General features: G+C 45.8%; 1 protein-coding gene across 4 annotated transcripts in view; it reads left to right on the top strand.

The window, feature by feature from the left end:
- The window catches only part of GRM5 (glutamate metabotropic receptor 5), a 346,127-nt gene that overhangs the window by 111,662 nt on the left and 210,589 nt on the right, over positions 1 to 23,876 (top strand). For all 4 annotated transcript variants that reach the window (XR_014008886.1, XM_081197312.1, XM_081197314.1 and 1 more), the window contains exon 3: positions 16,920 to 17,169. Coding sequence is in view for 3 of the 4 variants with exons in the window: in XM_081197312.1 (XP_081053438.1) it covers positions 16,920 to 17,169 (250 nt within the window). In the remaining variant the exon portion in view is untranslated. The remainder of the gene's footprint in view (positions 1 to 16,919; positions 17,170 to 23,876) is intronic.

A 23,876-nucleotide genomic window follows, 5' to 3' on the forward strand; every position in this document is an offset into this window, starting at 1 on the left:
AGCTTAGGGCCCCACTTTCTTGCGTCACCCCCCCCAAAAAAGTAAAAGAAAAAAACCTGGATGTACATTTCCAAAATATAAGATAAAAAACAAATAAGATAAAAGCTACATCCAGCAACAGTGTTTTGTGTTATGTAGGCTCCTATGATGTAAGTAATGGGCCCCGCCTGCTAGCCTGCTTCCTAAAATATCACTCATTTGCTCCTTTCTATATATAGGGTGCCTACATTCTGCATGAATGGGTTGCATGGCAACATGTGCAAATGGCTTTATATACCTATTAGGTCCATAAATTACCATATAGCATATATTCAACACACACAAAAACAGTGACAATTTGTTGTTGACAAAGGACAGCTGGACATATAAAGGACCTTCAGTAGCTTAGGGCCTCATCAGACCTAAATCTGGCCCTGGTTTCCATGATTCTTTGTGGGGAAGCCTGTCCTTTTTGAATGTAAGCATCTATTCTGATCCCAGCCTTGTTTTCACTTGTCAAGGAAGAAATTGAACTATGTCTGAAATCATTTACGGAATCCCGGAAAGAAAGGCAGCCTTCCTGGGTTCATTGGGAACAGAAAGGCTAACAGCATAATTGTCTGCGCTTCTCAGAAATCCCATCCCTGAGATAACTGGAAGTGACGTCCAGCAATGAAGAAATTGCATTGATGACAGATGATTGTATAAAACTCAACAGCAGCTGCCTAACCAAGCCGTTGATGTTGAGAACTTTGTAAGAGATGGGTCTTCAAATGAAACAAATGACACCAGGGCAGACAGATCATCTCCCCCACCGCTGCCAACCTTCTCTTTCAGATGGGGGCTACTCCAGAGCAAAACTTTGGTACCTGAATCAGATAGGGGGGAGCACAGCACTAATGCCAACAGATAAGGGGGAAAATATTCTTGATAACTACCACAATCGGGTTTCCCATCCCATGCCCATCTCTTTCCATGGCATGCCAATTTTAAATGGGCTTATTCAAAAGCCTATTCTCACCCCAGTTTTGCATTAGTCTTAAAAAAAACATCACATGAAAATTTATTTAAATATGTATACATGTATTTATAAGCATATGTATGTCAGGGGCTGGTCAGAGTCGGATGCCAGAGACTGGTCTGACTCTGAAGATGGAGGAATGCTGTCACAGACAGAGGAAGGAGGGGATGATTTGCCCCCCCCCTTCCTTCAACATTCCCAGCAGTAGATTCAGTGGCTGGACAGTCAGGGGAAGAGTTGCACAGCTTTGAGATAGTAGCTAAGCAACCAGCAGATAGGGAGCGTTTGGAAGGCTCTTCATTTGAGAGTGGAGGGGGGAATTCCCTCCCTCCCCCCGAACTCGGAGGGCTGAAAGGGTTAAAAAACAACAAAAGTACAGGGGAGGGAGAACTGGAAGCTGGCGCGCTTCTCGCTCTGGAAGGGGAGGGGATTCAGATTGACCAACTGGTATCCTGATGGAGGGTGGCCATAGGCTGCTCTCTGTATGCTGTGGTAAATAAAATGGACTATAAACCTGCCAGAGGCTCGTTAATTCTCACCGGAAGCTTTCAGAGAGAAGGGGGAAACTCTCATGCCTGCCAGCGTATCTGACAATTTATAACCTGCCAACACGAAAAAATACCAAAACAGTACAGAGGAAATTCATTAAAGCATCACAAAACTTTAGAATCATACAGATATAGGAACGTTAACATAAAATACTGAACAAATAACTCACATGGAATCTCAATATACATATATATAATATATACATATATCTAAATGAACTTCACACACACACACACACACACACACACACACACACACACACACGGCTTTTCTAAATGAACTGTGTGTGGCTTTTTTTTCTTTTTTTAAAAAAAAGTATTATTTTTTTGCTTTTCTGTTATATCCCACTGTCAACACGTACTCTGTTACATTCATTCACAAAATGAAAAGAAAAACGATAACATAAATATAAAACATAAACATGTAATAATAATAGTCATATATAATACAGGGCTTTTTTCAGTCAGAACTCACCAGAACTCAGTTCCGGCACCTCTCAGGAAGGCATCATTGCCATTCTAAGAGAACAAGGGAGGCGTTCCTGGTGAGTTTTGGCACCTCTTTTTTCCAGAAAAATAGCAATACACACACACACACACACATGCATGCATGTTGGTATGTTTTTGAACCTTAAACTATATAGAAAAGAATCAGACAAGTGCAAAAACCAACGTGCAAATTACATTCCAATCTGTGTGTTAGTCTAGGAGGTGTGAATGAGGTCAGTTAGGTCAAAAAGGCTTGCTTTAAAATGCGGGCAGCATTAAATTCTTCTCAGTCCATGTTGTCACGGCATCTTGCTCTGTCAGCTCCCTCTGGGTCCTAATGTCTATTGATGTCTCCTGCTCCGCAGCACAACTTGTCAGCTGCTTCCCTCCTCCTCCGAGACACTCACACTGTGAAGTGTCATCTCCCTGTCACAGGTATCATAACTCCTACAGACTAGCTCAACTACTGTGTTGGAATTTGTCCCCTAAGCTTTATCCACACACACACACACTGCACCGAATCTCTGCGCTTGTTTTCATGAGCCAGTGGGCAGAAGCATTTCCAAGCTCTGCCAGCTGTAAACATTTTCCCCAGTCCCGTTTCTTCCAGGCTTCTCAGCTACACGGAGAGGCAGGCAATCTGAACAATAAATCTGCCCTCGTCTGTTGCAGTGCATTAGTCGCAGGATCCTTAACTGGCGCACAGAACAAAAGCGGTCGCATGTGGGCTTGATCTGGTCCAGTGTGCCCTGGAGAGAAAGATGGAAGTGCCTGGAGCAGCCATTAGCCTGCCATGCCCAAAATGTCAAAGCTGTTGTGGTGAGATGTTGTCACGTTCAAATGTAATGCGAAGTGAAATATATGATCAGTGGATAATGCAGTTGGTCGTGTGTGACTTCGCAGTCGCACACGACATCTTTGCTAAAGAGGATTTTCCTTGGAGGAGACTCTTTTCGTGGAATCAGAGGCGTGACAGAAATATAAGAGGAACCTGGTCAAATATAGGCTGTGATGTGAGCTGGGAATGGGCAAATCCTTCTATTTTTGGACCATGCCACTTCCATATGTGTTCACCCGTAAATCTGTCATGTCCCATTTCCACATCAGTTTGCAATTTCTATTATTATTATTATTATTATTATTATTATTATTATGGTGGTTCCCTCACTGTGAGAAGCCAAGTTACAGGGAACCAGGCAGAAGGCCTTCCCGGTAGTGGCGCCCGCCCTGTGGAACGCCCTCCCACTGGGTGTCAAAGAGAACAACAACTGCCAGACTTTTAGAAGACATCTGAAGGCAGCCCTGTTTAGGGAATCTTTTAATGTTTGATGCATTACTGTATTTTAATATTTGGTTGGAAGCCGCCCAGAATGGCTGGGGAAGCCCAGCAAGATGGGCGGGGTATAAATAATAAATTATTATTACTATTATTTGCAAATCTACATGAAACTTTAATTATTATTCTGTGCACATTTTCTCTAAATCTGCATTTCCAAATGCATTTCCCCTCACAATTGAGATTTTCCAATCCTTCTCCTGGATGCCTTCAAACACCAGTTTCTGAGAACTGCAAATGGGGAGAGTGATGTTGCAATCAGGTCCTTGTTTCAGCTTCCCATAGACATCTGCTTGTCTACTGTGAGAGAACAGTGTGGGATTAGATGGGCCTTTGACCTTATCCATCAGGGCTATTTTTCTTTTCCTATGTGGAGGTGGCATCAGGGGTGTACTGTGGTAATCTTTGGTAATATGGCACCCTGAGTGAGCCCAAAATTTGGCACTCCCAAATGGATCTTCTCAATTATGGATCTTCTCAATTTTGCATAGCATAGGGGGCACAGGGGCAGTTGTCCCAGGTACAAAATGGTTAGGAGTGCAAAATCCTGACACCCAGTGCTGCCTCAATAAAGCTACATGCTTTTGTCACTGGTCTCTGTTGAAAAAGGCTTCTCTGTGCAAACCAGGAAGTGACCTCTCCAGACAACGGAACAACTCTTCTTTCCTTATCTCTGCGGTTACAATCTCCTGGTGACGCGGATGCCGTACTTTTGAATGGGGAACATCATGCACAATTGAGCCAACTTCAGAGGTGATATGCAACTGTCATTCATATCTACACAGACGCCTTCCCTTTTGGATAGGGAATACAATAATGTGCTGATAACATGTAACAGACAGCAATGATTTGGATCTACTGAGCACTTGGGAACATGGTGTTCAATCGAGCCAGTTGCGCATGTGGTATGCAACCATGACTCATCATTGTGCTTCTGTCCATGCTTCAGGAGGAAGACCATGACACACACAGTTTCGGATCTTAATATGCCTCCGGTGCATTCTGTTTCCATTTTGTGAACTCTGCAAATGTGTACCAGAGTTGCAATGCCAGTGTGTGAAACTTCCTGCCCGGCACTGTTGGATCAAGTTGCAGACACAAGGCCAGCTCTTTGGGGACTCTGCTTGTGACGTTCTGCCTGCTGATCCTCATTGCTCTGAGTCACCAAACACATAATTAAATAAGGGCCGAGCCCCTGAGTCCAAGTTTGAGGTGTAACGCAAATTAGGAGATCTGTCTGCTTCCATAATGATCATGCACAGGAATCTCTACAGAACAGAGAATGAAAGCAGTGCTTTCTTTCTGGAGTGCCGCTAATGTCCTCCACTCAACCCCCCCCCCCATATTATCCCCTTCAGAAACCTTCCGACTCACCCTGCTGCCGGCTACTGGCAAATTCAAGTCCTGACATCCAATTGTCACTTTGGGTGTGTGGCGGTTCAGCTGAGACCTCACTGCTCTGTCTGCTCTGATAACTGTTCGGATCGGAAGAGTAATCAGATCCAGCTTAGCTCAGAAAGTGCCCATTAAATGGGGGAAATGTGACTTGCATTTTCTCCAGACAATTAAGAGGAGAGGCTGCGATCTGATGTGCCTTTGGAAAACACAGAGTCGAGAAGGTTTGGGGTATTTTTCGAATAATGAAAAGAGGTGTAAATAATCACATTTCTGCCTCCAAGTAGCTAATTTGCAAACTGGCTAGCCAACGTTATTCAATTTGGCAACAGCTTTCCTCGCTGTGAATAATTGAGCAGGTCTGCCTGGCTTTAAGGATGGCTTGAGGTGCAGTGACCATCTGGGTAAGGGTGTTGCAACTGGCGGTGTGCTGAAAATTTACCCAGTGTTTTCCCCAACCCTCCTCCATTAATTAACAAGAAAAGAAAAGGCACTTGTAAATGATCAGAGCTCATTTCAGTGATATTCTCATGGGTGGCATACAGGGTTGGTGTCGTGATTACCTTTCCACTGAGGTCAGATTTTGCTTGTGGGCTCTCCGCAGGCATTTGGTTGGCCATGGCGTGAATGGAATGCTGGATCTAGAGTGCATGATCCATTGTTATTTCCTTACATAACAAAGCCAAACCATTTTGTCAGGTTTGACTACTTAGGTAGCTCTTCTATCCCCCAACACAACTTTACAACTATAGAATCAATGAGTTGGAGGGGATCTTGCCATCATCCTGGTCAACCCTCAATCTCATTAGAATGTTTTTGGCCAATTTCAGAGGCCAGTGCTGAATTTGCAGGGACCTTGTTGTTGTCTGTGCCCAAAGCATGGGCACTCACAACTCTAGGAAGATGATAAGGGAAAGATATAATCTCAGACCATGAAGCACAAAACAGAGGAGAGTTTAGGGGAATGTGAGCAGTTTGGAGCCTTGGGGGAGCCACATTAGATCTGCACTATGATGTTTAATCAAAGGTGAGAGGTGGGGGAGTGATGAATGTTGGCTGAAATCTGAGATGCCAAGATCTGCCACTGCTCCAGAACTTCAAAAACCCTCACAGTTTTTATAAGTGAGTTTTGTACTGGCCCAGTGTTCTGTGTCCCTGCTGGAAAACAAAATAGACTGGGGGATATTGTCTTGAGACATGAAAGAGGCCTCAGTTCAAGCTTGAGAAGGCCCTTGTCATTGATGAGGGTCAATCGAATACAGTGGTGCCCCGCAAGACGAATGCCTCGCAAGACGGAAAACTCGCTAGACGAAAGAGTTTTCCGTTTTGGAGGTGCTTCGCAAAACGAATCTCCTATGGGCTTGCTTTGCAAGACGAAAATGTCTTGCAAGTTCCTGTGGGGGTTTTTCCCCTCCCCCCTTTTTCTAAGCCGCTAAGCCGCTTATCAGCTGATCCGATAAGCCGATAAGCCGCTAAAAGCCACTAAAAGCCGCTAATAGCGCTAATAGCGCTAATCCTCTAATCCGTCAATGGGCTTGCTTCGCAAGACGAAAAAACCGCTAGATGAAGAGAATCACAGAACGGATTCTTTTCGTCTTGCGAGGCACCACTGTACTGAGGTATAAGTAGTTGTTTCAATGAGTCACATTTACCCTGAGCGTATCCTGCAAGGCAGAAGAGGTTTCAGATCAGAGTTTTCCTTCTCCTAGGTGGGCCACTTCTCTGGGTTGACAATGTCATGGTCCAGTCTACGGGCGATCAAAGTCCCGGCTGAGGACGTCAGGACCGGGGGCAAGATGGCGGGGTAGTAGCAGGAATGAGAGTCCAGAAGTCAGGGGTCTGAGGGTCAGGAAGCAGGGAGCCGAGAAGCTGAGGTCTGAGGATCAGGAAGCAAGAAGCCAAACGTAGCAAGGCAGGAAATGTGTTGCTCTGGCAAAGAGCCGAAGGGAAATGCTGACCTTATATCCCTTCCCAGTTCTTGCCACCAGGTGCAGTGAGTTACCAAGCAGCCTCACCTGTGCAGCTGCGCCTTGCCTCTCCAGAACAAACTTAGGAAGGCCCCAGTCCTGCGAAGCCCTACTGGTCACAGGGCCTGGCTCCTGCAGACGCTCCTGACAGACAAGCCCCATCTGCCCCTCACTTACCCTCACTTCTACAAGAAGTGCAGAACCCGTCTTCTTGACCTTTGGATCCACTATTGGTCTCATCCACTCAGTCTCCCAGAGCCTGTCTTCACATGCATAGGAGCCAACTCCTAGGGGCTGAGGGGTCTTCAGCCCCCCATAAAATATTCCAGGGGGCTGCCCCCCAAGCTTATGGGTATTGCCATTCAAATCATGTGTGTGCACCACATCATGTGATCAGCTATGCAGGGTGGGGCTTACCTGCCCCCCCCTATTTTATTCAAGTTGGCACACCTGTTCACATGCAAGGGAAGTTTCTAATTTACTGTGGGTTTGGCAACAATGGCAAAATACCAGGCAGGGTGGTTTGCAATAGGTATGGAGAGAGCAATGCTTCTCCATAACAGATGCTGGAAACCACGGGAGGGGAGAATTGCTCTTGCACTCACATCCTGCTTGTGGGTTTCCCATGGGCACCTGGTTGGTGAATGTGAGAACAGGTTGTTGGACTAGATGGACCAAGGGTGATCAAGGATGATGGAAGTTGTAGTACAGCAACATCTGGAGAACTACAGATTCCCACTCTCTGGTTCACAATGAGGGATGAGTCAGCCTGTGTAATGGCCTGGGACTTGGGCTCAGATTCAGGACCAGAGGAGTCTCAGTCCACACTGGATCCTTTGCCTCAGGCATCATCTGAACCAAGTCTGGGGCCTGATCCTGAAGAGTCCCAGTCTGCACAGGTTCCCCTGCAACAAACACCAGCTGGGCCAAGTCAGGGGCCTGAGCCTGCCCTGGCTCCAGATGCGGGGATTACCTCGTTGCCTCCAGCTGGGACATCACTTACAGCTGCTCCACTACCGGTTGGGTCAGGGGAGGCTGAGGCGGCCCCTGGGTCTAGTAACCCACCGATGTCTCCCGAGCTGCAGAGACTGAGGTCTGAGAGAAGGAGAGACCTGAGTACTCACAGGAGGAGTGCTCGCCTTCGGGCAAAACAGGGAGGTGAGTCACTGGGGGATCAGGACCGGCCGCTACCCTGACAAAGATAAAAGGCTGTCGGACCCTGCCCCAGGTTGCGGGAGCAACATTGCTGTATACCAGATCCTGCCCCTGTCCTTGCCTGGTTTCCTGCTTTGACCCTGTCGGACTGACTCCTAGTGGAACCTTAGGATTCTGGACCAGACCTGGACCGTGGTTCTTGGGTTACCCCCGGGCCCAGCACAGCCTGTCCCCAGTCTGATCATGCCTAATGAGAAACTAGCCTAAACCAATGTGAGCTTGAAATGCTTGCTCAGAATGCCAGTCTTTGCACTGGCAGGCAAGGCACTGTGTTATATCTGCTCCCGTTGGGCCAATGAATGTTAATGAAGCGATGGGAAAGGTTGCAAATTTTAGCCATGCTGTGCTGATACCCTGGAAAGGTTCCTTTATTCAGCTTACCTAGGCTTACAGGAGTTGTGTGTTCTGCTGTTTCTCGTCTATAAAAACAAAATTCATTTCCCAAGCTCAGAAGGGGGACAAAATCCTCAATGTCCAATAGGATTAGCATTGATCAAATAACTGATAGAATGTCTACCTCTTCGGCTCCAGTTAACACTTCTCTTGTTTTGTTCCTCCATTTTTATATCCATGTTATAGTCTTTTAAGGACTGGGTTTTGGCTCACAATGGCTACATTATTAATTTTAAAACCAGCCGGACGCCTGACAGCAATTTTGAGTTCACGGATCGCGCACGCACACACAAAGTGAAATATGAAAACAATTTGTGTCATCTCCCACCAAGAAGCTTCCAAGTATAAGAGATGCAGGGCTTACTATTTCATTCTGCCGGCTTTCTTTATGATCTAGTTAGCCTCATGTAACCCGATGGAAACAAAAGTTGTTGTGTTTGGCTCACTTGGGTGAGAAGGGCTGGAGCTCAGCGGTAGACCGTCTGCTTTGCATGCGGAAGATCACAGTTTCAATTCCTGGCATCCCAAGGTTGGGCTTGAAGTGACCCCTCTCTAAAACCACAGGGAGCTGCAGACAAGTCAGTGTAGGTGATAATGCGATAGATGAACCAATGCCATTTGGCAGCTTCATATGCATTAGTCAAAACCTGTAAAAACCCAGCCTTGATGTAACCATACCTAAGAGGGCATCAAGATTCAATACACACATCGCTACCAGTAGCAGATCTTCCTTTGGAGAAGGGCCATAGGTCAGTGCTAGATCATTCACTTGCATGCAGAAGGTCCAGGTTCAATTCCCAGCATCAACAGGTAGGTCTAGCAAAGGCTCCCTACCTGAAGGGCCATTGCCTCGGCCCAGCATACCTGAAGGAGCTTCTCCACCCCCCATTGTTCAGCCCGGACACTGAGATCCAGCACCGAGGGCCTTCTGGTGGTTCCCCCGCTGTGAGAAGTGAGGTTACAGGGAACCAGGTAGAGGGTCTTATCAGTAGTGGCGCGCTCCCTGTGGAACGCCCTCCCATCAGATGTCAAGGAAATAAACTACCTGACTTTTAGAAGACATCTGAAGGCAGCCCTGTTTAGGGAAGTTTTTAATGATTTGTTTTATCTCTTTATTATTATTCATATTCTGCTGGGAGACGCCCAGCCAGATGGGCGGGATATAAATAATAAATGATTATTAGTATTAGTATTATTAGACAATATTCAGCTACATGCACCAGTGATCTGACTCAGTATAAGGCAACTTGTTTTTTAAGAAGGTGGTTTTGTGGCTTGCTTTGATGTCAAACCTAATCTCTGGGGTTTGCTTTAGCCTGGTTTAGGTTCAGTCAAGCCATGTGCAGGAAGAATAGTAGAACTTGTGGTTTCTCGCTGCCTTGTGCCTTGTCTTGGAATGCGGGGAGAAAGCTCTGTGTTCTCTTTGGATTGAAGACCTAGGAGAAAAACACAAAGCTCCTTACAAGATACTATCCACATTTCAACATTTCCTCAACAGCTGCTGTGCATTGTGCACTGCAAGGATGACGACAGTGATAGTCTTGTTGTTGATGGTGATTTCGAATTTCCTACTTGCTCTTCACCACAAGGCCCCAGTGCAAGCTGAATGGTATAAAAATACAGTATTAAAATCTGTAGGAATAGTGGAGATGACAGGAGGTTGGATGCAGGTGAGCTGTGCAGAAGCATACTGGCAAGCATGCTCCAAGCAGGCTGCCGGCTAGTTCTGCAGAGGCTCCTTTTATTAGCAGAAGTCAACAATTGGAAACAGTAGTGAAACCACTCTGAACATGACGTATTTCCATCTAAGCACATTTCCAGCATTAGCAAATACACGTGTTAGCAGGTGTTTCTCTAAAATGTTTTCTGATACTTGATTACATCTGCGTCCCCGGTCATGCTCCAGCCAAGCGTTATGTCTAGTAACCAAATTTGTGAGAGGACAAACGGTCAGGGGGAAAACCCTGTTTGCTAGCCAAGAGGCAGAAGTTCAGGGAGTGTGGGTGCCAGGTTGCTTGGCACACTGTTGCATGCCGGGGGCGGGGTGTGCCTCAGCACAAGCGGAGCGTTAACTCCACAAAAATAAGTTTAAACAGGTCAGAAGGATACAGAAATTCATATTTTCAAAGGCCAGAATATAGTTGTGCAGCTTCAGCATATGATGAAAACTATGTGATCGATGTAAGTGTTAAGTTGTGGGTGAACATATCAGACGACACAGCGATTCTTCAAAACAGCTCTTGTTTATTCAGAGGCCAGGACAGAACTGAACTGAAGGGCTCAGTCAGCCTGCTTATATAGAGCTCCAGCACCACGTTACTGTAACAACTTTCTAAAACTATCCAATCACTGAACGTCACTTTCGATCCTTCATTTGCATAACTATCTACAGTATCCCCCTGCTGGCCCAGGGTGAGAACTTCAGTACATAACAGTAAGGCTGTAATGTCTCCCACCCCCTACCCCGATCTAAGCCAGGCCTGCCCCAATCCAGGCCCTGAATTGAACTGGGGGCCTTGCACAGCCCCCACAGAAGAGTGGAGAGAAGCTGTCCTGATTCTCTGTCCTCCCAACAGCATGCTTAAACAAGGTTTGAAACATTATTAAACATGCAGTTGGGGGTGAGGTGGAGGAAAGAAGGGTTTTTTAAAAAATAAAACAATACCCAACCTCTTCCTAGTGCAGCTCTGCGAGGGGAAAAGGGGTCTCCTAACAACTCTCAGAACCTTTAGCAAACTACAGCTCCCATAATTCCTTGGGGGAAGCCATGGCTGTTTAAAGCGGCACCACAGTGCTTTCAGTTATAGCATGGATGGGGCTAAGGCAAGGGAGGCTTAACTTTTTCAACCAGTGGACACATTGGCAAACCAGAGACATTCTTGCACCACACACCACAAAGACTGCAATACTTATTTCAAGTTGACTGTCTGGGACAGAACGTTGCCGGTTCCTGGAAACACCTTGGCAAGTGCCTCTTTTGCAACCTCTAGGCTAGGGACATGAATGACAGAACAGCAGCTGTTTCTGATGAATTGGGAACACTGGAAAAGGTCGACTAGGAGAGAGCTGGTTCTTCCCTAACAGAACACAACATTAGGATTCATTCTGAGTTATCTACTGTCCCATATTTTTATCCAATGAATGGTCCAAGTGGGAACAAGGAATTGCTGCTCCAGTTGCCCATTCTCAAGGCTACTGACCCACAAGTCTAGTAAATTGAATACTGAATTTCAGCGCTGAACAAGTCTCTGGGGAGCTGCTTGAAGTCTCCCAAGCGGAAACCATTTAATCCCGTTCTCTAAACCGAACCACTCAAAACTACCAACATCTTCTGGCTGGAATTGCACATTTTAACCATTTGGATAAAGTAATGGAACGCAGTATCGTTTTGATCACTTCATTCCCTCCCCTCTTCCCCACTGGGGAGTAGTTGCTGGAAACTACAAAAGGTGACGGGTGCAGAATCTGTTAAAATGGGAATTCTGGGCACTTTGTAACATGCCAGATTGTATTAAATTTCATCACGGGGAGAGAGGGGGTGGGGAAGCACACAATCTGTTCTTTCTCTCTTCCTCTCTCTCTTTCTCTCTCTCTCTCCATAAATCTTCTTAAGTTTTTTGAGCTGATCCAGTTCATGTTAGGCTAACAGATTTGGAAGAGCTTTTTCAGTAGGTGAAAAGGCAGTTGCTTCTTGTTGAAACAAGCGATATGCAAAAGAGAAACCTGTCTAAATGTCATTGCGTTTGCTGGTTCCTTTCTTCCCATTTCAGCAGATGGAGAAAAAATGTATATCGGCAGAAAATCCCTTTCCTGCCATCACCGTTCCTTCAGGTCCTATTGCACTTCTTTCACTGTTGGTGTTGACTTGCTTTGCAGTGCTTCATGACATGAACAAATTGAAGGGGTTTAGGTGGTTGGGTGGGTTACAGTTTATTTGCTTGTTTGCTTACTTATTTGTTTTGGATATCTGTCCCCTAACCTCCTCCTGAAATAGCACTCAAGGCCACTTACAAAAAGAAAATTTCACAACAGAATAGCCCAGTAGTGCTACTGCCTGCAGATAAGTGGGTGCAGATCTCTCTCTCCTACCCCTCTCACCCTATATATTACTGACCTCCATTCCCCCTGTTTGGAATTCCAAAAAGCCCCTGGGCTTGCATGCAATTTGGCAAATATAACCCAAGCTGGAGGATCTTCTGTGCCTATGAGTTCCATCCACAGAGTGAGTTTTTCCTCTGTCTGTTTGTTTGGCTGTTTCCCTGCCATGTACAGGGCCCAAAGTAAGAAAAAAACAAACCCTCCCTGTTCCTTTTCTCCTCTAGTTATGCACTCATTTTGTCCAGTTTCCTCCATAAAGTGTTGTTGGGAATTTATTTTCCTTCTGGGCTCTCTAGTCTGCATTATTTAAGTGACTTTGCCAGTAGCCGGTGCCCATTGGAACTGGTAGGGCAGGAGGCAGAAAGACCAACAGCAGGGCAATGTCACCTAAAAGATTGGCCGGACCCAATGAGAGGCAGAGACAACAAATTCTAGTTGCGTCCCAATCCTCCTCTCTGTTGAGTTCTACAAAGGCAACAATGGAATTGCAGAGGGAACTGACAGGTAGCAGAAGAAGGTAGGCAGGCAGAGGCTGATTTAAGGCAGAGGCTGATTTAGGGATGCCACAACTATAGCTCAGTTGGATAGACCATGGTGCTGATAATGCCAAGGTTGCAGGTTCAATCCCCGTATGGGACAACTGCATTTTTGCATTGTAGGGGGTTGGACTAGATCAGGGGTCAGCAACCTTCCCTCAGACCATGTGGTGGGCTGGACTATATTTTTTTTTTGGGGGGGGGGTGAACAAATTCCTATGCCCCACAAATAACCCAGAGATGCATTTTAAATAAAAGCACACATTCTACTCATGTAAAAACACCAGGCAGGCCCCACAGATAACCCAGAGATGCATTTGAAATAAAAGGACACATTCTACTCATGTAAAAACACGCTGATTTCCGGACCATCTGCGGGCTGGATTGAGAAGGCAATTGGGCCGCATCCGGCCCCCGGGCCTTAGGTTGCCTACCCCTGGACTAGATTATCCTCAGGGTCCCTTCCAACTCTACAATTCTATGATTCTATGATTATTTAGAAAGGAGCAGGAGAGGTGGGGTGCCAAATTTCGACACTGCACGGGGCGCCGCTGAAATTTGAGACCTCAAGGTCCGCCACTGAGGCATCTAAGGCTTGGCTGAGGGCAGACTGATGTTGGTGGGGAAATACACAGTTTGCCCAGAATGGACCAGCCTCCGCTGCAAGAAACTTGAAAATAGTGTCCCATTGTTTGGGAAAACAACCGCAACACACATGAAAGTCCATTTTCCCACAATGATTCCCCCTTCCCCATTATTCTCTCCCACATAATTGCAATTAAATATACATGTTCTCTCAGAAATTCTCCTCCACCACTGGGATTATTCAGATGAAAAGTTAATTAGGCATAGCTTATATACGACAAGTATTTGGGAACGGAGATGTCTTGATTGCAATGCTGTGGCGTGTTTTCCCCCCCTCTGCAACCCCTCCAGGGCAAACACACACACTGCAATGTGCAGCTATACCATTCCCAACTGAACGAATTTGGTTCCTTTTTTTCTCAGTGCCGGAATTAAGCTGCAAGAGATAGGGCTAGCCCCACCGCCTGTTTTCTTTTTTCCTTCAATGCCGAAATTCATAACACCTCGCTAAGAGCACTCATCCTTTCCAAAGCGCTTCCCCCTCGTCTTAGGTGAGGCAGCTTACCACTCCACCTGCGAAAGCAACTCTGCTTCAAGCTGTTTCACACATCAGAGGCAGCAGCTGCGTTTCATCTGATGCCCAAACTATTCAAGCGGCCGAGAAATTTGGGAAATGGCTACTGAGCCCAACACTTCAGAAGCCAACAATTCAACAGCACTTTTCCCGGCTTTGGGCCGTAGGTGCTGAGTGTCGTGGAAGGACGGAAGAAATGAGGCCCTCCAAATGCGGTTGGGCCACAGCTCCCATCCCAAACCCTCCAATGACCCCTATTTTCCAGGAACAGCCCCAGATTGACAGAAGCCATCCCAGCTTCTGATGTGATCCTAGAATCTCCCGCTTTTCCTTAAGTAAAGGTAAAGGGACCCCTGACCATTAGGTCCAGTCGTGGACGACTCTGGGGAGGCGGCGCTCATCTCGCTTTATTGGCTGAGGGAGCTGGCGTACAGCTTCCGGGTCATGTGGCCAGCATGACTAAGCCGCTTCTGGCGAACGAGAGCAGCACACGAAAATGCCATTTACCTTCTCGCTGGAGGTATTTATCTACTTGCACTTTGACGTGCTTTCGAACTGCTAGGTTGGCAGGAGCAGGGACCAAGCAATGGGAGCTCACCCCATCACAGGGATTTGAACCGCCGACCTTCTGATCAGCAGTCCTAGGCTCTGTGGTTTAACCCACAGTGCCACCCGTGTCCCTTATTTTCATCGGCGAAATGTTGGAGGGTATGGAGTTATGCAACCCCTGAGCTAAGGAGATAAGTAACTTTGCAGTCTTTAGAAGACATCTGAAGGCAATGGAAAATGAGCGAGGTCCCAACCAAAGAAGAAGGGCAACTTAAATGGATGGAATATGCGCAGCTAGCATATAGAATAAGAGAACAAGAAGAATGTGCATTTAAAGAAGGCTGGAAAATGTTTACTGAATATATGGATAAAAATTGTGTTCATTTAAAAACTCTGGTAGCATTAAGATAAATTCAACAGTGTAAATATGTTTTATGGATGTAACCATGGATTATGGAATGGTTTAGTTCATGTAAAAGATGCAGGGATGTATGGTATGCAAAGGGACTCAGGTGGCGCTGTGGGTTAAACCACAGAGCCTCGGACTTGCCGATCAGAAGGTCGGCGGTTCAAATCCCCACGACGGGGTGAGCTCCCATTGCTCGATCCCTGCTCCTGCCAACCTAGCAGTTTGAAAGCACATCAAAGTGCAAGTAGATAAATAGGTACTGCTCTGGCAGTAAGGCAGTGGTGATCCCAGGGTTCCCCGTTAAAGGGCTTGTGTTGAGGGGAGTCACTGGCCATACACTGAAAGGTTGTCAGTGCATTCCCCTGTGTTGCGGTGAAATGGGGGGCTTAAACATACGTCTTCCAGAGCCAGCCCAATCCCCAGATGCAACTGGTTAACCCTGATGTGCCCCAGATCCCCGGCCAGGGACTGGGAGGGATAAATGCCCAATGGTTAAGCCAAGATATTCCTACATCTGAAAGTTTAATAAAGTTGTGGCCAATTTTAATCCCATAACACGTCACGAGTCATTATTCCACTTGGGTGTCGCCTGGGGTCGGGGGGGTCTCCGCCTGGGCACGCAACATTAGGATACCAGAGATGCACCCTGCCTGGCCTCTAGTCTGTAGCATGGCAATGCTATATGCAAATAGAGCCATATGTATGGAAATGAACGGCGAGACCCAGAGAGAACACATGTAAGCACTTTACCCAATGGGATAATGGTACATGTTCCAGGTCACAGGAGCTTATGCAATTGCAAAATGAACAGAAATGCTATAAAATCACAATTGCCCTTTTCTTTTGTCCTCAGAACAGCTTTGTGAGAGGGGTAGCTGTTGCTGTTGTTTTTAAGAAGGAAAATGAGGCTGAAACCAGACATTTTGCCTGAATATCTCTGAAATGTATCTTCAGCAAAGGAAAGGCTGGAATCTGATTCATCCAGTTTTAAGTCCCCAGGTCTTGCACACTGAATCAGTACTGCTACTACTGCTAATATCATTAGGTGTTGTGCAACTAGGTTTTTCTCAGAGCATACCCATTGAAATGACTTGCTCAACGTCACTCAATTCAGTGTGTCTGAGTAAAACTTAGCTGTATAACACCCTTCTTATTATTTCATTTATCAATCACTTCCCACAAAGTGCCCCGAAGCATTTTGCAATATAATAAAAATATGTAAAAAACAATTCTATATAGACTGTTAAAACAACTGCACATATAAAAATATTTTTTAAAAAACAACAACACAGTTTTAAACCACATTTGCACATATATAAAATCAAATCCAATACAGACGCCAATGGGGATTAAAAAAAAACTCCATTTAGAAGGTTTGCTGGAAGAAGAAGAAGAGTTTGGATTTGATATCCCACTTTATCACTACCCGAAGGAGTCTCAAAGCGGCTAACATTCTCCTTTCCCTTCCTCCCCCACAACAAACACTCTGTGAGGTAAGTGAGGCTGAGAGACTTCAGAGAAGTGTGACTGGCTCAAGGTCACCCAGCAGCTGCATGTGGAGGAGCGGGGAAGCGAACCCGGTTCACGAGATTACAAGTCCACCACTCTTAACCACTATACCACACTAGCAGTTGCCAGAAAGAACAGAGAACACACTTATCAGATAGGCAGTGGCAAGGAGTTCCAAAGGGTACGTGCCCCCACACTTAAAGCCTGACAATCTGGACAATTTGCTGTTGCATAAAATGATGGCGCTGCCTAGATTATCACCCCTTAGGAACCTTATTGCTAATGTCTTTGTGTGTGTTTTCTTCTTCTCTCTCAGGAAACTATGGCGAAAGTGGAATGGAAGCTTTCAAAGACATGTCGGGCAAGGAAGGGGTCTGCATCGCCCATTCCTACAAGATCTACAGCAACGCTGGCGAGCAGAGCTTTGATAGGCTATTGGAGAAGCTGAGAAGCCATTTGCCCAAGGCGAGAGTTGTGGTGTGCTTCTGTGAGGGCATGACAGTACGAGGGCTGCTGATGGCTATGAGGCGCTTGGGCCTTACTGGAGAATTCCTGTTGCTGGGCAGGTGAGTAAATCTGCAGATAATTGCCGCCTTTTTCATGGGAGTGCAAAATGCATTTCTAGTCTGCGCTATTCAAATGAGGGTGGCCCTCCGATGAAAGAAATGAGTTGCGTGAAGTTCAGCCGGTGAAATCAAACGTGCAAAGTTGTGAAATAGTACAGAGTTTAAAAGCAAGCGTTGGGCATTTGCATATTGCACAGACATTTGCACCAAGGATCATCTTAGAAGAAGCATCACTTTCTGTGTGAGAAAGAGGAATGCCTCTCCTGAGATGGTGCTGACCGTTTTGCGTTATACAAGCATGTGAGTTAATAGGGCACCTTTTAAAAAGGCCTTTCACCAATTGCACATGTAAATCTGTGCAAGTGTTGGATAGCTAATATTTCTGGAAATGTTGGAAGCAGATGCAAACTCCTTCGATTGAATCCAGTGACAGAGGTCTTCCCTGCATTTTGATCCTCAAATGGTTCCCATTGAATTAGCTGAATATGTCATTTGATGCAGGTGGGGTTATACATCCGACTATTTGTGATTATGAGCTGAACTGGGAACCATTGTCTTTTCTGTTTGTTTGTTTGTTTGTTTGTTTGTTTGTTTTGAAAATAACATTTAGCAGAAACACAATGAGCTTCTTAACTAGACTTAGTTATATCTTTTGAGATCAAAACCTATGCATAAATGAGAACTGGCTGGCTATTATAATCCAGATAGAAAAGAAACTTGTATTGACCACACATTGTCTGAGAAATTATCAGAGCAGATTCTTCATTGACTTGGAAGGAGTACTTGACAGAAGGCTTTCTTTTCTGTTTTCCCTTACCAAAAGGAGAGATTAACAATAGCATGTAAAACAAAAGTTCTATCTTGCTCAGTTTAAGAGAGAGAGTGAGTGTTTGCAGAGGATAGCTATTGGTGCCCCTATAAATTGTATATGATATAAATGAATAACCCGATTATATATGTCTTGCTATATGAAGAACAATCTGTTTATCTGCATTGGCTGTCTTTGAGGGTGTTGGGTCTTAACAATGTAAGTCATATAAATGAGTAAGTCCAAAGTTATTGTTGCTAGCTTTTCATAAGATGTTGTAAAACATGGGTAGGCAAACTAAGGCCCAGGGGCTGGATGTGGCCCAATCGCCTTCTCAATCCGGCCCATGGATGGTCCGGGAATCAGCGTGCTTTTACATGAGTAGAATGTGTCCTTTTATTTAAAATGCATCTCTGGGTTATTTCTGGGGCATAGGAATTTGTTGATTTCCCCCAAAAAAATATAGTCTGGCCCCCCCACAAGGTCTGAGGGACAGTGGACCAGCTCCATGCTGAAAAAGTTTGCTGACCCCTGTTGTAAAAGGTAAAATCATCGAGATAGTGGGTGGAGGTAGGAAGGCACTTCCCCACACAAATTAAATTGTGGGTATAGATTCTGTTTGAATGCCCATTGTGATGTAATTGTACACTCCTTGTAGATTGGGCTTAGGCTGCCCATAAGAATTGGAACGGTAAAACTGCTTCACTGCCTTAAGTGATATGGTTGTCTTTGAGAGACTGTGGTGATGAATGTTAAGAGTGTTAAGAAATTGCACGATCCAGAAAAATACGGCTCCAGTAACATGATTGTAAGATACAGAAAATTAAGTTATAAGTAAGAAAAGATCGAAATTTAAAGTAATATTATGTTTAATTTAAGGTACAAATAATTGACAAATACTACTTTAAATTTAGAAATATAACATTTGAAAAGTACAAAACAAGGTATGAAATAAGGTAATAATTTGCTGGTTTCTTTTTATTACAAAGAATGCAGGGTAAGGGAGATGTGAGGAAGTCCAGTTAGTTATATAAAAAAATGTTTTGAACAGTTGTGCTTTTTTATTTTTTCTTCTTTATATTGTTTGTTGGTATATTTGTATTTGTTTTTCTGTTTGTTATCCTTTTGGTGAAGGGATTTTGTGTGTTTGGTTTTTGCTTTGTGTTTGGAAACTTAATAAAATATTTTTAAAAAAAGAAGAGAGAGACTGTGGTGATGAAAAGGGTTAATAAGACAGAATGAACAGATGGTTGGCTCTGGGGCATCACCTCCTATGGTGCTCTATGGCAGTGTTTCCCAACCGGTGTTCCGCGGCACACTAGTGTGCCGCGAGACGTTGCCTGGTGTGCCGTGGGAGGGAGGCGGGCGAGTCGGGCGGCGAGAGGCGGGGTGGCGGCGGTGAGGAGAGGCCACCCAGCGCGGGGCTCTCGCCGTCTGCCTGCCTGGCTGCCTGCGTGGCGCTGACGTCACGGGGCTGTAACGTGCCCCACATAGGCACATGCGGGGCGGCGAGCGAGCTCCCTCCCACATCCCATCGCCGCTCGCTTCGGCCGGCCTACTGGGCTGTCGCAGGCGGAAGGCCTGCGCATGCGCGAGGTTTTCACGCCTTCAGAATTCCCTTCACGCCTTCCTCCTCCCGGGTCCTTGAGAGCGCGGGAAGCGGCAGCGCGAGACCGCGTTGAGCCTGGTAGGTATTGCGCTTGCCAAGGCAGTCATTTGGAAAATGAAAACTTGCAAAGCAAGCAACCAGTTCAATCTGAAGTACGTGTATGCTTAGTATCCTGTATCTGAAACCTGTTCTGCCCCCTCCCCCACACTTGGTGCCATTTTCATCTACACATGCAGCAGAGTAAGTTGACCCAGAATAGTACCAATTCACATGGCAGATGGGAGAATGACAGTGCTGAATGCTTTCCCATGTAGAACAGTCCTTGCAAATAAAAACCTAGCATATTTGGAAGAGGGATGCTAGCCTAACCATTACCTTCTATGCTGTTACTATTTTTTTAAATTTTTTTTACATAAGTAAAAAGTGACCTTTCCCCATCTGGCATGGTGGTGTGCCTCGAGATTTTTTTCATGAAACAAGTGTGCCTTTGCCCAAAAAAGGTTGGGAAACACTGCTCTATGGCTCCCTGGCTACGTGTTGGATGTTGCATGGAATACCACCTAGACAGGTTGGGAGAGGCCTAATACAGTGGCACAGACTTGGGCGCCGCACTGTGGGTGCCCAGCACACAAGCGCCACACTACGGCATCTCCATTCCTCTGATTTTATATCTTTAAGATGGGATTCTGTAGCAGGAGGTACTGGCAAGGATTTCCTTGCATGACTGAAGAGTTGGCCAATTACAGGTCTGTTGCTCACAATCTAAAGTTTTATACAGAGGAGACAACTGGAGGAGAAGATGGGGCAGGAATAAACAGGGATGCAATATTCAATATATACATACTTAGACTTGAGTCTTTTGATAGACAACTGAGTCTCTCCTAGCTTCATAGCACTGGGGAAATAGAGCTGGGCTGTTTTCCAGCCCCACTTGACAGCCACACATGGGATCAGCTGTTTTTCAGGAGTTGTAATATAGTGCTAGACTGAATACAGAAGCTGGGAGCAGATCCAGCCTGTTTATGACCACTGCTTCAGGCAGGAGAGATGATTCAAGCCTCTTACTCCCCATCAATGAACAGGAAGTGCAGATCAGTAAGGGGTCGTGTAATGGAACGCTGCTGTTTGTTTATATTGGAGCAATAAAACTTTGACTGGATAGTTACTGTTGGTTTTCCATCGCTGGGGAAGAAAAAAGAAACTGAAATGGATATCCACAACCAAATCCTAATTCAGTAAAAATCTGCATACTTGCAAGGAGTGTTTGCCAGGGGAGAACAAAGCATTTTGTATTTTATTTGTACAGTAGTTGTTGCATTACCTCCCAAAACCAAATTCAAAAGAGAGAGAAAAAGGACTTCCACAACAGTCTTAAGAGATGATGCTTTGGTATCAACTAGGAGCCTAGGAAACAGACTTATATTGAGTCAGACTATTGGTCTATCTAGCTCAGTGGCTGTTTGGGGTCTCAGGCAGGAGTCTCCTTTTCCCACCTGGAGATGCCAGGAGCTGAATTTGGGACCTTCTGCATCAAAGCAAATGTTCTAGCCCTGAGCCACAGCCCTTCCTTACTTCCTAGAAGGGAGACAGTGGAACATATTGCCTTGGGAGGAGGTGGACACTCCATCGCTGGAAATACTTAAACTGAAGCTGAACAGTCACCTGTCAGGTGGGCTGTGCTTGTATCCTGTTTTTTAGTTCCTCCATCACGGAAGGAGTGTGATGACCTCTGTGGCCCCTTCCAGCTCTAAATTTCCCATCCCTGTGGCTCCTAGCAACTCACACTATCAACGTGTTAAGATGGCATCTCCCCAAGGACCAAAAAGAGGGACAAAATGGGGTTGTTGGTTTTCCAGAGACTTGTAATGGAAAGTACTATAGGGATGGTCCATGATACATGGGGACAGTTGGAAAGTGTGTGTGCTGATTCGGTTTTTCTTCCTGTTCCTCTTTATTCCCAGCCTCCTCTGCCTCTTCTCCCAGGCCCATTTCTTTTACGGTTTTAATTCCTCGAGTTAGGTGGCTTTGTAATGGAATTGCATTTTATGAATGCCAAGAGCTGCGTTGGGGGAGCACTCGTCAAAGAGCGGGATGTGAATCTTGAAGAATAAATGAATAGATGTTTTCACACAGCAATCATTTTCAGGGCTCTGAGAGAGTCACTAGTGCGCCACCAAGAAATTAATCAATACCAAGAGACCCACAGGAGATATAGGACCCATAGGGAAGAGGCCATCCCACTGTCTATTTCAAAGGGTCGCTGAGATGCTTCCTTTCATCCCCTCTTCTACTCCTCCTTCACCTTAGAAATATAGAAACATAGGAAGATCAGTATATATCAAGATCAGTATTGTCTGAACTGCACTGGCAGCAGCTCTCCAGGGTGTCAGACATGGGACATCCCCAGTCTTACTAGGAGATGCCTGGGATTGAACCTGGAACCTTCTGCATGCAAAGCAGATGCTCTACCACTGAGCTCTGGCCCTTCCTAGGTGCATATGGGCATAAGAAGCTGTCTTATACTGAGTCAGGCCCAGTGGTCCATCCAGTTCCATATTGCCTATATTGGCAGGCAGCAGATCTCTAGCAGGGCTGGATTAAACCATGTGGAGGCCCCTAAGCAGTCAAAATCTTGGGGACCCCTTCACAATGATGTCGGTTTCTGAGTTAATGGGGGTTTCTCTTCCAAAATCAAATTCTTTCAAGTCTGAATCAATATTATTTCGATCCATTGTCGTGGGCCCCCTAAAAGGGGTGGGGCCCATAGGCCAGATCGTACTCTGACTATTTGATAATCTGGCACTGATCTCCAGGGTTTCCGGAAGGGTTTCCCCCAGATCTACCTCAAGATGCTGGGAATTGAACTTGGCAGATGTTCTATTACTGAGCTATGGCCAATGATGATGATGATGCAATTTGTATTGCATTATTCAAAACCAAAGATCTTCCCAAAGTGGCTCACAATCAAAGGGTTATAAATGAAGAATACAATAAAATAGACTTTCCCCAACCTTCCAGCTGTTTTGGATGACAACTCCCATGCTGGCTAGAGCTGATGGGAGTTGTAGTCCAAAACAGCTAGAGGTCATCACTAGATTGGGGAAAGGCTCCAATAAAACAGCATCATGTGAATCCCATCTGTAGAGTTGCGTGTGAAAATTAAGAGAGGAAAATTAAGTAGGACTAGAAGTCGCGGGTGGCGCTGTGGGTAAAAGCCTCAGCGCCTAGGGCTTGCCGATCGAAAGGTCGGCAGTTCGAATCCCCGCGGCAGGGTGCGCTCCCGCTGCTCGGTCCCAGCGCCTGTCAACCTAGCAGTTCGAAAGCACCCCTGGGTGCAAGTAGATAAATAGGTACCGCTTACCAGCGGGAAGGTAAACGGCGTTCCGTGTGCTGCGCTGGCTCGCCAGATGCAGCTTTGTCACGCTGGCCACGTGACCCGGAAGTGTCTCCGGACAGCGCTGGCCCACGGCCTATAGAGTGAGATGGGCGCACAAACCCCAGAGTCTGTCAAGACTGGCCCGTTCGGGCAGGGGTACCTTTACCTTTACCTTAGAAGTCTGATCACCGAAGAATGGATGTTTTGAATTATGGTGCTGGAGGAGACTCTTGAGAGTCCCACGGACTGCAAGAAGATCAAACCTATCCATTCTGAAGGAAATCAGCCCTGAGTGCTCACTGCAAGGACAGATCCTGAAGCTGAGACTCCAATACTTTGGCCACCTCACGAGAAGAGAAGACTCCCTGGAAAAGACCCTGATGTTGGGAAAGATGGAGGGCACAAGGAGAAGGGGACAACAGAGGACGAGCTGGTTGGACAGTGTTCTGGAAGCTACCAGCATGAGTTTGACCAAACGCAGTGGAAGACAGGAGTGCCTGGCACGCTCTGGTCCATGAGGTCACGAAGAGTCAGACACAACTAAACGACTAAACAACAACAACAGTGCTGAATACCATCCTGTGCTTGTCTATCCCTTGTTTCTAGTGCACATAAACATAAATGCTTGCCCATGTACATTAAGTGCACAAGTTGTTATTTCAGAGTGTGGCGTGGCTTCAAAATAAGCTGATGACACATTGCATTAAACACCCCATTGGCTTTTTAAATGGTGAAGAAGGAGTTGTTGTTTTCCAAACCAAGTGAAAACAGGAGACAGGCAGAACCTTCCCCAATGTTTAAAGAAGGGGGACATAGGTAATGAAACTAGGTTTGAGAATAGCGGGTTCTCCAAGAGGATTCTTGTTCTCACATCTGTGAAATGTTGAAGGCTATGCTTATATATTTACAAAATC

Source organism: Podarcis bocagei, assembly GCF_964188305.1.
Source record: "Podarcis bocagei genome assembly, chromosome: 6".
Lineage (NCBI taxonomy): Eukaryota > Metazoa > Chordata > Lepidosauria > Squamata > Lacertidae > Podarcis > Podarcis bocagei.